The following is an 11617-nucleotide window of genomic DNA, read 5'->3' on the forward strand; positions in this document are numbered from 1 at the left end:
ACTTACTATTCAGACCAACCCCATAAGAGTATTAAAGTGCACTAAAAAAATGCTTTTGCTTTACAAAATACTAAAATCCCCTTTTAATGGTACCATGCTGAATGGAGATCAAAACTTGCTGCCACCTTTTCAATTTGTATTGGCAATTAGTCAAGTATTAAAAAGATGTGAAGCTTCGTACATACGACTATTCGGATGGAGTGTAGCAAAGGGTACGCAAGGATACTAGAACTTTTTTTTTCGAATATTTCCAAAAATGTTATTTATTTTTTATTTATCAGCCCATATTGTCCCACTGCAGGGCAAGGGCCTCTAAATCTAACTTTAAATCTAACAATTTAAAGTTTATTAAAAGCTAAGGGAATATCATCAGTAAATTTATAAAAATGTTAATTAATAATAAGTTTTTTATCGTATAGATTGGATAAAAATAAGCACTTATTGCCCCTTGAGTTCTTTTGATCCGACCCACCGTTTGCTGACAAATGGGTTTGAAGTTCTCTCATTACTATAGAAAGCTGGACGTTTACTACGAAAATTAAAAAGTCTTAAAATGTTTCTGTTTTTCGGATTGGACTACCACTCTTAATAATTTTGGGCATTCCTATTTGTAATAAACATGTCATTGTCATGTCTATTTTACTTTTATCTACTATTTGACACTAACAAAAAGTTATTAGCAAACTTCACCAAAGTAGAGGAAATTATTTTTTTTGTACAAAACAAGCTCACAAGTGTTTTTATTTACCAAGAAATAGATGCCTATCGTGTTTGTCGTACGGTAGCACCAAGGCACCGCACCCCAAGAACTGTTTATAAAAATAGTGATTATAATGCTTTAAAAGTTGTTTAGATCTCTCAGGAAAATCATATTTACCGTTAATAAACTTATTTTGGGCAAATGTATACTTAAAACCACTTTTTAATGCTGTTTTAGAACTTTCCAAAACTTTACAAACTGTCGTAAAAACTTTTTATGCATTTCCTCGTCGCATAGCTACGCCATCTATACTGTAAAAAGTAAACTAAAAATCTTCCATAGTGACATCTAGTTGTCGTTAAAGAAAATAAAAGTTTACAGAAACTTTAAACTCGCATTTTAGTCAATTAAAAGTACCTCTCTTAAATAAATGTGTTAAAGGAATGTTGTTTGACCAATAAATTAACCATGTTTTTACGTTTAAATAAGCTTAAAGCGCTTAAATAATACTCACACTTTCGTTTACACTTTATGTGCGTGTTTTGTGGCGTAATAGATGGCGTTGTTCTGTGAGCGCTTAAAAAAAACATTTTTATTAAATAGCCAAACTTGAATTAATAATATTATATGAACCCTAACGAAATTCAACGACTACTTTAAGTGTTTACAAATTTAATTGTTTCCATATAAATACTAAACAAAAAAAACCGACAGGAAAGTAAGAAATTGAGTACTGTTAGGAGCAGGCGAAGAATCTAACAATTTAAAGTTTATTAAAAAGTTAGGGAATATCATCAGTAAATTTTGCTGCCATAGTATAATAAATTATACAAAGAATAAATTCTTTAAAAAATCATGTTCATAGCAGGAGCTCAGCGCAGTCAGGATAATAGAACTCTAAAACTTGCATAAAAAATTTTAGGGTCAGTTTCACTTTCATTCCCTATGGATAAGTATCGAATAACCATAAGAAAATGCGTCACGTCGAAGACGCGTCTTCTGTTTTGCAAGCGTATGAACAGTAATTTTTATCCAAAATTTATTCAGAAGTGTTGAAACCTATCTAACCTTTCCTATTATCTTTCACGGTTACATGCCAAATCTGCTTTCTTTGTAATAGTAAGTAGTTGAGATTTGAATTCGATGACAAGGAATTACTTCTACATTACTGTGAACAACGATAAGAGCAAAGAGGCGAAAAACATATAAGTAAGTACACAAAAATGCGACAGTGTGTAGGTACGCACCAAATAATGTTGTGCGTCTGAATACAGCAACAAATCTAATATAAAATAAAAGCAGAGACCTTAATAAAAATGTTTTAAGAAATTACACAAATTTAAGTAGTGCGTACAGTACCCTGCTACATAATAATATAATTACTTATATCGCAATTTATTTCTTATTTCTTGTTCAATAATGTAATGAAATACAAACCGTTATTACTCCTGGCTGATAGATGAGATCAATATAAAGAACAGGGGTAGCCCTATATTGATCTCCCGACTGTAAAGCGGGAAGCAAGGGTCATCTTAACAAAGGGTGTGTTAAATAAAAGGGTTGTTTTGCAGTATTGACTCATTTTTATTATAGTAAATTATTTAAAATAAAACGCTAGACAATCAGTCCCAAATAATAATATAATTATTATTTAATGCCTTACGCAATATTATGTCGAATACGCTATGACATTTATTGGAAAAATAAATAATATTTTTTTTTTAGTTTTGGTTGAGTCACAGTCACAGCATTCATTCATTTCTTATATACTTTGCTTTTTGCTGTTGATTTATCTATTTACAAGATTCGGATGTTCACATTGCAGTGAAGAATGGAGTTATAAAGAATTATAATTACTGATATTTTTATTTCATAATTAATTGTTTTGTAACAGAATCAATTTTTATTAAAATTAAACCTATTATTTGAGTATTAGGTATATTATTTTGATTGGTGTCTTGTTCCTACAACATTCATCATTAGTGACATACATGTATGAAATATTAAAAGTGTTTGAGAGCAGGTATTTAAAAAATTATGTATCAATTCATACAATTATTATTATAAACATGGTAGTACTTTACAGTGGAAACCTTATAAATAATATTACTGTGTGGCCTTTTTAAGTAATATTTTAAGGCCGTTAGTAATAAAAAGATTTATAGCAAAAGTTAAGAGCGTATCTGCAAAACATGTTCCTAATCATTAATAGTACTGAAATCCCGTTCTGGAATAAATATCCGTCACTGATATAAGTATAATTCTTATAATAATCTGAATAATAGCAATGATACATTGAATGATTGAAAGGAATGACGTAATGAAGTTTAATATTAAGTATATTTCACGAAATTAGTTCACGAACTACTCTTCGGCAAACGTTCCCCGTGTATAGCCACTTTAGGATTACAACAACCTACTTTATAGTAGTTCTCTACTTAGTATAAAATTGATACTTTACGTACCTAAACCCTAATTAAAGTATTAAGTCAAGTGCTTACGTCATTCAATAAGGTTTTTAGAGTAAGATGAATGGAGCTTCTCCAATGCAATGTGAACGTTCCTATTAAAACTATTTACAATCAAAAATATAGCGCTATATAATGGTGTAGGTACGTGTATGGCGAATAAATTAGTTAACATTGCACAAGCAATGGCGACTATCAGTACCTACTAAATTAAATACGAATTGTCAAGTGCTCACATGTCTGTACATTCACCTAACCGATATAAATAGCTACAAATATTATAGTTACAATCGATTAAGCATATTGATAGTAATACTTAAGGTAGTATATGAAATACGATCCAACTTCTACCTTCAACGAACGATGCTGTAATACACCTATAGAAAACAACTGTTTCTATATCACAGTGGTTGAAATTCAATGATATTATGATTCTATAATAACCTTTATTGATATGAACATTTTAGGAGGCATTTGGAAATTAATATTGGTAAAGCTCAGTTGCTTCTTGAGCAATGATTGAATTGAATACATTGTAAACATTAACTACGACTTTTTATTTCTCAGTGGATGGAGTTGGAATTCAACAACTACATAACATGATGGTATAAATCGGCATTTTCTATAGGTTCTTAATCTCTTATTTTAATAATAGAAGTGCTAACATTCAATATTGTTCGTGATTATTTTCGCAGTGATTTTTCTGGTTAGATATTTTATTTCTAATTACAGGTATTTAAATGTGTAAATCGCCGAGATGCGTGGTAAATTGTTGTACCGTTGTACTTCTTCGTGTCTTATCTAAGTAATCTACTATTTGCAATAACGTCTTTTTTATTTGTCAGTCGCATTATGAATGTATGTTGTAGCCATCCATTAAACCGCAATACTTTTGTCATTTATCTTAATGCGGTCATGAAGATCTTATTTTATATAATTAGACTAATTTTATGGGTCAGTGTTTTGTTATTTTTGATGCAATTTAGTCTTTTATTGTCATTTATTATATCGGAATGACATGTACAATTTATTCTGCGTTGCGGAATGTGAATTTTCTGATTGTAGCTTTATTTTTGTCATATTGGCCTCTATATTTTTTCGAAAAGTTTTTTAGTATTACGAAATAGATTGTTCAATACACAGTATTTTAACTTTAGTCATTCAAACACTTAACGACATTTTCTAAAATCCTTATATTATTTTATAGTATATTATTATGTAAGATCTATTTGCAACCGGAAACTTCTACTTAGTATGTATTATGTGAAAATAATTAGACATCTGAATTTTATATATTTTCTATGTTTCTCTTAGAACGATACCCTACAGTCTGTCGCTAAGTGTATAGAATTTGAGAATATTAAGATTACAGCTAAAGTGAAGTTTACATTCATGATAAAAGTTACATTGAGTAAGTCTCTCTCAAGTTCTGCTCTTGCTACATTAAATAAATAGGCTCATGAAGCCACAGTTTCCACGTCTGTCTAAACAGTAGTTTATATAATACATCATAATAATAGAAACACAGTTTCTGAGTTACAGACCGATTTACTTATGACATTTCGTTCCGCTCGTTTCTTTACTGAAAGGTTTGTAAAAAAAACAAATGGTACTAGTGAAGAATGTCTAAAATAATGCGCGTACAAATCATAAGTAAACCTTCTTGAAGTCGGTATCTAGAAACTCGAAGGCGAGATGCTAACAGCGATCAACAATGATATCAAAGATTGTGAGTAGCAGGCTTTAAAAGCAACACTTTCTTAAGCCTATCGCTTCTAGCGCAGCTTTGAAAAAAAAACATTATAATCGACATTCTAGCACTGGTTAGACATTACACTGATATATTTGCTAACCTTCAAGTAATTGCTTTTAATGCCTGCGACAACGAATAAGCTAGTACACAGGTGACGCTACAATATATGTATGCTGAAGTTTATTCTATGTAAATATCTTCGATGGGATACGCCGTCTCGATGAATTTCTGATAGAATCGCTGGAATGCCCTCCTGAAACGTAACAATTTTCCTTATTAGAATAGTATCGGTTCATATCTAATTAGATTTGGTTAACTTAACAAAATATATAATTTCATCTTTCGGCCCAAAAAGTTAGTTTAAGGGACACCAGATTTTACAATATTGTTGTATTTTTGAAGGGGCATTTGAATAATAGTTCAAGCCTAAATACGTACGCATGTTCATAGCATGAACAAAAGTCACTCACCCTACAGCTTCGGCAACCGGTCTCGTGGACTCCTGTCCTCTGAAGACGTGGCAAGCAAATCTCTGCAGCGTTGGATGCTTCGTGATGAAGCCCAAGTATCTGTGATCGCGAGGATGGAACGCACAGAACGATACGTTCTTCAATGAGTAGAAGTAGTCGATGCAAGGTCCGCTTCGATTTCTCTGAAATTTGAGAAATAATCGGATTAATAAATGATATTTAGTTTCAAGAAAGATCATAATATTTAAGTTTCATTTTCATCTCTTAACTTTTATTTTACTCTTTGTTTGTACCACGCACACCGGAGAGGGGTGAGTTACTACAATTGTTGACAACCAACTGGCTATCAACAAAATTTCCATGAAAATCTGATCTGTCACTAACGTTGCAGTACTTTTTAAATAATTAACTCGATTGTCGCTCTTAATAAAGATGAATTATTATTAATTGCAAAAATGAAAAGCAATGAAATCAGTATGACGTGGGGGTTTATAATAACTACTGTTATTAAGAGTTGTATGCAGTTATAGCTTAAAAAAAGAGAATACATCATCATTTACGGAACACTATTTTAAAATATTTATGCGCTAAACGCTAGTTTCGTGAAAGTTTATGATGGCATTCACTGGCTGGATCTTTAAGATATTTATACTGAAAGTAATAAAACTAAACAAACCATATGATTTAGTGTCGTCGGGGAAAATTTTCTAGTCTGGTATCTTTATTTGTTTATCAAAAACCATGAATCATAATTCTGCTATGTTTGCAATTATCTATACTAATATAATAAAGCTGAAGAGTTTGTTTGTTTGTTTGTTTGAACGCGCTAATATCAGGAACTACTGGTCCGATTTGAAAAATTCTTTCAGTGTTAGATAGCCCATTTATCGAGGAAGGCTATAGGCTATATAACATCACGCTACTGTCATTAGGAGCGGAGTAGCAACGAAAAATGTTACAAAAACGGGGAAAATTCTGACCCATTCTCTTAGGTGACGCAAGCGAAGTTGCGCGGGTCAGCTAGTTGTAAAAATAGCCGTTATTCTTTCAACCGTGTTCTGCACAAACATGATCTGATTTATTTCGTTTTTAATTGATAAATAAACTGGAAAATATTTAAAGGTCGAGGGTGTTTTATTTATAGACTGTTTGTTTGAAGGAAGTAAATCAACTGTACAAATAAAGTGTTTAAGCTTAAATTTAGGATAATATTTTTTTGGGCTGCTTTATATCGAGCGTGTCTTCGTAATTTCTTTGTTTAAAAACTGTTGTGCCCTGGTTTTTACTGAGTCTTGAGCTTCTTGTAAAGAAGTGAATGATGTCTGCATAAGTTTTTTCAGAAGAAATATATTAATGTTGAATAAATAATTAAGTTTTGTTTTTTACGGCCGACCTCTCACTGGTTGTGTCGGTTTTTCTGTCCCACCGGTCTATGTGAGTAAGGTTTAAGAGAACACACACAATTGGACATTTTAAATTCATGCACAGTTTGCTGGTTAATAAACTGTCAATAAAACTGGCTGCCGTAGTAAAATATCGGTCAGGAGGACTCTGGAGGACATTAAGTTTTGTTACTTCGAAATGACAACTATTTCTATTCCAAGAAGTTATTCTGTTTGTCCATTCGCACAAGTGGCACAAGTACCTACCACCTGTAAATTCGTAGTAAATCGAATTAATACAATACTAACGTCTGGTTTTGATCGATCCACCATGCGAAGGCCTTGATCTGATACTTCAAGAATGCACGGCTGAACTGTGGGGTCGCCACTGCATTCTCCAACAATTTTCTTCACAGCTTGACAGACCACGCCCGTTCCTTTGTGAGCCAATGTCTCGACCGAGCCCATGTATCTACGAACAAAGTATCATGTTAGAACGTTATAAATTATTAAACACATACAGGAAATTCTAGTAATGACTTTATATACTTATAAATTCTTTAAGTGCTCGGAATTGATTAAAGTTTAGAGTTTTTATCTAAACTGAATTGTATCTTTGGCCTTCTGGGATTAAATAGTGTCGAAGGTAAAGTATTTTACGACTTGGTATTTGGTAATATATACGTACCCTAATAAATACCGCTCTCGTTTGACTTTGGCGTTTGCTGGGTCGAAGTCGTTGTAGTCCATGTCAACGGCGTACGCTGAAGGAAATATTCCTTGCTGTCCGGTCCTCAGGTTCACTCCTGGAATCGTTAAACAAATGAGTGAGCACAAGAAAAAAAAATATATCCTGTATTTTTTTATTTCGTTGGAGACTGCGTGGTATCCAATCGGGCACATGAGTGGGTTTTAATTTTGATTTTAAAATTTTGAAGCATAATATTTGACAAGTAGAACATATTTTTTTTATCTTTTGGTTGATGTAAGTTGTTCGATGTCACCAACCCGTACTTGGCTAGCATGAGGACTCAAGGCCTAACATCTCCCTTGTTTGGGAGGAGACCCTTGCCGGGACAATAACGGGCTAAAAATTTTTTTTGATGATTTCTTACCTTCACACCATAAATCATCAGCTTCCTTCTGCACATAGATCGGGTCTCCGATTTCGACTTCAATTTCGTCATGATGTCTCGGGTTGAATTTGTGTAGGCCTCTGTGCGTCGCTTCGAGCATCTCGAGTTGACTGTGGGGTACTGTGGTCATGTTGCCGGCGAAGTTAAGTCCACTGATACTGCAACTTGATGATGGTGACACTGGAAAGAGACGAGGGAATAGCTTGTAGAACAATATTTTTGAATAAAAAGTTAGAAATTTGATTAATTTATTATATACTTAATAAAAACCGTAAAAATCTTACAAGGCTATTTTTCATTTAAATATGAATTATCGGTTGTGTCAGTTTAGTCTTCCACGCCAAAAGTTAAAAGACATTTGTTCTGGAAAATCCTTTGTTCCCGTGACCTATATAATGGATAAATAAAATATTTTTTGTTTTACAATTGTGAGCAAACTAACCATTTTGTTGTAACGGCGTCGGCGATATACTCTTCGGTCCTGTGTCGATTGGTGAGTGGGCAGTACTGTGCCCGCTGTCCACGTCACCCAGGCTCTGTAGCCTCTCTGAATCTGGACTGGAGTCTTCGTCTAGCAAGTAGCCGCATTTGAGGACCAGTAGTGGTCTGCCGTGACATCCTGGCCTGATGAGTAGTCCTGTGAGAGCCCCCAACTCGTCTGCTAATGATGCTGGCTGGTTGCAAGCTAAGATATTTGCTGAAAATATTTAAAACGACGTCAGCAGCGCGATTCGGGTTGATAATGATTTATTTTAATGATTTCGTTTTCGTGACTTTATATTGATGTATTCTAGATTCTGAGAGCAATCAAAAAACTTGTGCCTGATAAAATAGGATCAAGAGTCATATGAATCAACGCTGTAACTAAAAAGTTTTGGGCTTGTTTCGTTTAATGGATTTCACGGAAATATATTCAAAAATAATAAATAAAGAAATAGTTAGTCTACTGTGTGTTTAATAATTTACAAGAATTCTTTAACTAAAAATATGATTAGATCATCCTTTATTACTTATTTTGTGTAGGTATGAAATGTTTTTATAAGATGTGTATTTCTACTAATACCAAATATAAATAATAAAAATTAGCTGTAAGTTGTACAAAAAATGAACATCCGCTATGGATAAATTGTTGATACAGCACCAATTGTAACATCCAATGTACACAGTTATGCAATAAATTTATCTTTATGTATCGTGTATCTTTATGACTGTTTCCATAAAATCAATATTGAAGATGATTATGTATATGTCAAGGTAACTGTCTCATCAGTTTAATTAATTAACTCTCAAAGAATTTGAAGTTTAATTATAGCGACGTGTGCTGATCGTCTTTCTGAAAATGCGGAATAGTACTGTGACAGTAATTTAAGCAATGATGTTAATGCAACAATAATAATAATATGGTCACAGAACGCTTTCATATTATGTTAAGAAAACTGATAGTAAAATATAGGCATATTTAAGTTTAGTCTGTGCTTTTAATAACTAGATATTTTTATACTTTAGACCACAATATGATGTGCTACCTCTTAAAAGCAAATCATGTGCTATAGCCCCAGACTCACTTAATGCGAGTATAATCTATATAAATATGCTGTATTAACACCAAATGAATGAATGATGATAAAATTCTTTACCACTAGGTACCTACACTTGAAATGCTAACCAAGATTTTGAACCATTCTCCTTTTGCAAGGTTTTAATTGAAAGTGTTAACTTTTAGCAACCAGAATTTGAATATTTGAATGTGGTCACGGAAAAAAACATTTTGTAGTATGCGGAATTCTATATACCATGAAAATAGACCCAAAAACAGGTACTGTAAAGATTATGACATTAAATTAAGACAATGAAACCAAATTTGTTTAAGATGTAGGCTAAATCTAATTAATCCGTTACTGTCCCACTACTGGGCAAGGCTCTCTTTTCGGAATAAGGAAAGGGTCAGGCTTTGAGTCCAAAAATAAAAAGATACAAAAAACCAATGACGTAAAGCCGATAAATCATTAAATTAATTCTTTTAAATAACAGGTAAAGGGCAGAATAAAGGTGATGCTTTTTGTAAATTCATAAAAAAAGCTTCTGTGAGAATTGTAATACTACAGTCTACAACATATTTACCATGATTAAGTTGTATTATAACTTTAACGCTATTATAGAACAACAATAATTGATATTTTTATATATTCCTCACTTTTCACTAATTAGATGATTTTCTATGTTCTTTCGCACAAAACGTTGATCATTATTGATAATATTAATTTCAATTCCTTCTGTTTCAATAAATATGTACTGGTTAGATAATATTTTAGATTCCTAACATTTTGAAATAAAAATATGTGCTAGATTTTACAGTATAATTAAGTAATTTTAAAACACTGAAATGGCTCTGGATATTCATTATTTGAGACAGCGTCTTATTATAAAGATCAGAAAAGATCTTATTATTGAATAAAAGATTCAGTTTAAAGATTCAACACAAACAAGTTAGTGTATAAATATTAAACATCATGACAAAGTGTTAGCATTAATCATAACAATTATGTTTATTGAATGTTGTTAAAATAATCAATAAATTGTGTTACTCATTTACTAATAAAATAGTTATAATTCACAGTGATGAATGATGACTGTAGTTTGGCCCTAACATGTTAGAAAGCACGTGATAACACAAGTAATATAAATGGACATTCGGCATAGGCACATTAAGACATCCAGTAGTACCTGAAGAAATAGTAGTCGCTAAAGCGCAGTTGCAATAACTCAACATGTAGATTAAGGTAGGCGCGAGCACACTATATCGACCGACGACCTTTGACTTTGTACTAAACGAAAATAAACAATAGAACAACTAAAATATACAAAACAAAAGAGGCGTGAAGCTTTTACTCACATTTCTTGTTCTTTGGAATCTCGGGGAGTTTTCTTCTTCTTCTCTCCCCGTTTGTGAATGATTGATGATGGGGGCTTCGTTGCGCTTCTGTCATATCTGCCTGGTGGTTGGGCGACACGATGCCTTCATTGACTGTCGTGGTGGGTCCGTCTGTATCACCAACACATCCTCTTTCATCCTCCGGCGATCCCTCACTCTTTGACGACGGTGATTCATCTTCCAATCCCACATTTGGCACTAGTCTGCAATAATAAATAAATGTTTAAGGCTTATACCGCACACAGATTTTGATTTAATTTAAATATTCACGTGCACTGGTTATATTACTGCGACGTGATGTTCCTAGTACCGAGTTCACGTGACAGATTAGTCTGGTACGGGGGCATATTTCTGTCTAAGGGGATGAATAACTGCACAAAAAATTGATGGAGAATGTACTCACGAATAAAACGGTGTGGGGGCCTTTATGTGTTGTGGTAATCTATCAAATACTCTGCGAAATTCTTCGAACTCGCTATCAGCCATGTCGCTTTACACCTGATTGTTGGATAGAGAGAGTGTCGCATGCGCGACTGGCCCCCCGCAACTATATCGACCGAGTGAGGGGAAGTAGTGAGCATTGCGCATGTACAACCCTAGTGCGTGGACAGTGTCACCCCACCGCGCGACGGTTCGCGCTTCCATGTGTTGCCCCAACGTGTGCATGTGTGCGATGCCACTATCCTACTATGATGCATCAGCGGGAAACCCATTCAACACGTAAGGGTCCATGGGTCTGATGGAAATGGTAGGGGTTAAATGTCATTTATCCAACT

General features: G+C 33.4%; 1 protein-coding gene across 1 annotated transcript; it reads right to left on the minus strand.

Moving 5' to 3' along the window:
• Window positions 1-2269: 2269 nt before the first annotated feature.
• Window positions 2270-11385, minus strand: Aplip1 (JNK-interacting protein Aplip1). Its single transcript, XM_076135153.1, has 8 exons — window positions 11245-11385; window positions 10803-11044; window positions 8352-8606; window positions 7889-8089; window positions 7462-7579; window positions 7083-7245; window positions 5392-5573; window positions 2270-5174 (listed from the first exon to the last, which is right to left on the minus strand). Exons 1-8 carry the CDS (start codon window positions 11325-11327, stop codon window positions 5102-5104), a joined length of 1317 nt encoding a protein of 438 aa, XP_075991268.1. The 5' UTR covers window positions 11328-11385; the 3' UTR covers window positions 2270-5101.
• Between the last annotated feature and the right edge of the window lie 232 nt (window positions 11386-11617).

This window comes from Anticarsia gemmatalis, chromosome Z (genome assembly GCF_050436995.1).
Source record: "Anticarsia gemmatalis isolate Benzon Research Colony breed Stoneville strain chromosome Z, ilAntGemm2 primary, whole genome shotgun sequence".
Classification (NCBI taxonomy): Eukaryota; Metazoa; Arthropoda; class Insecta; order Lepidoptera; family Erebidae; genus Anticarsia; species Anticarsia gemmatalis.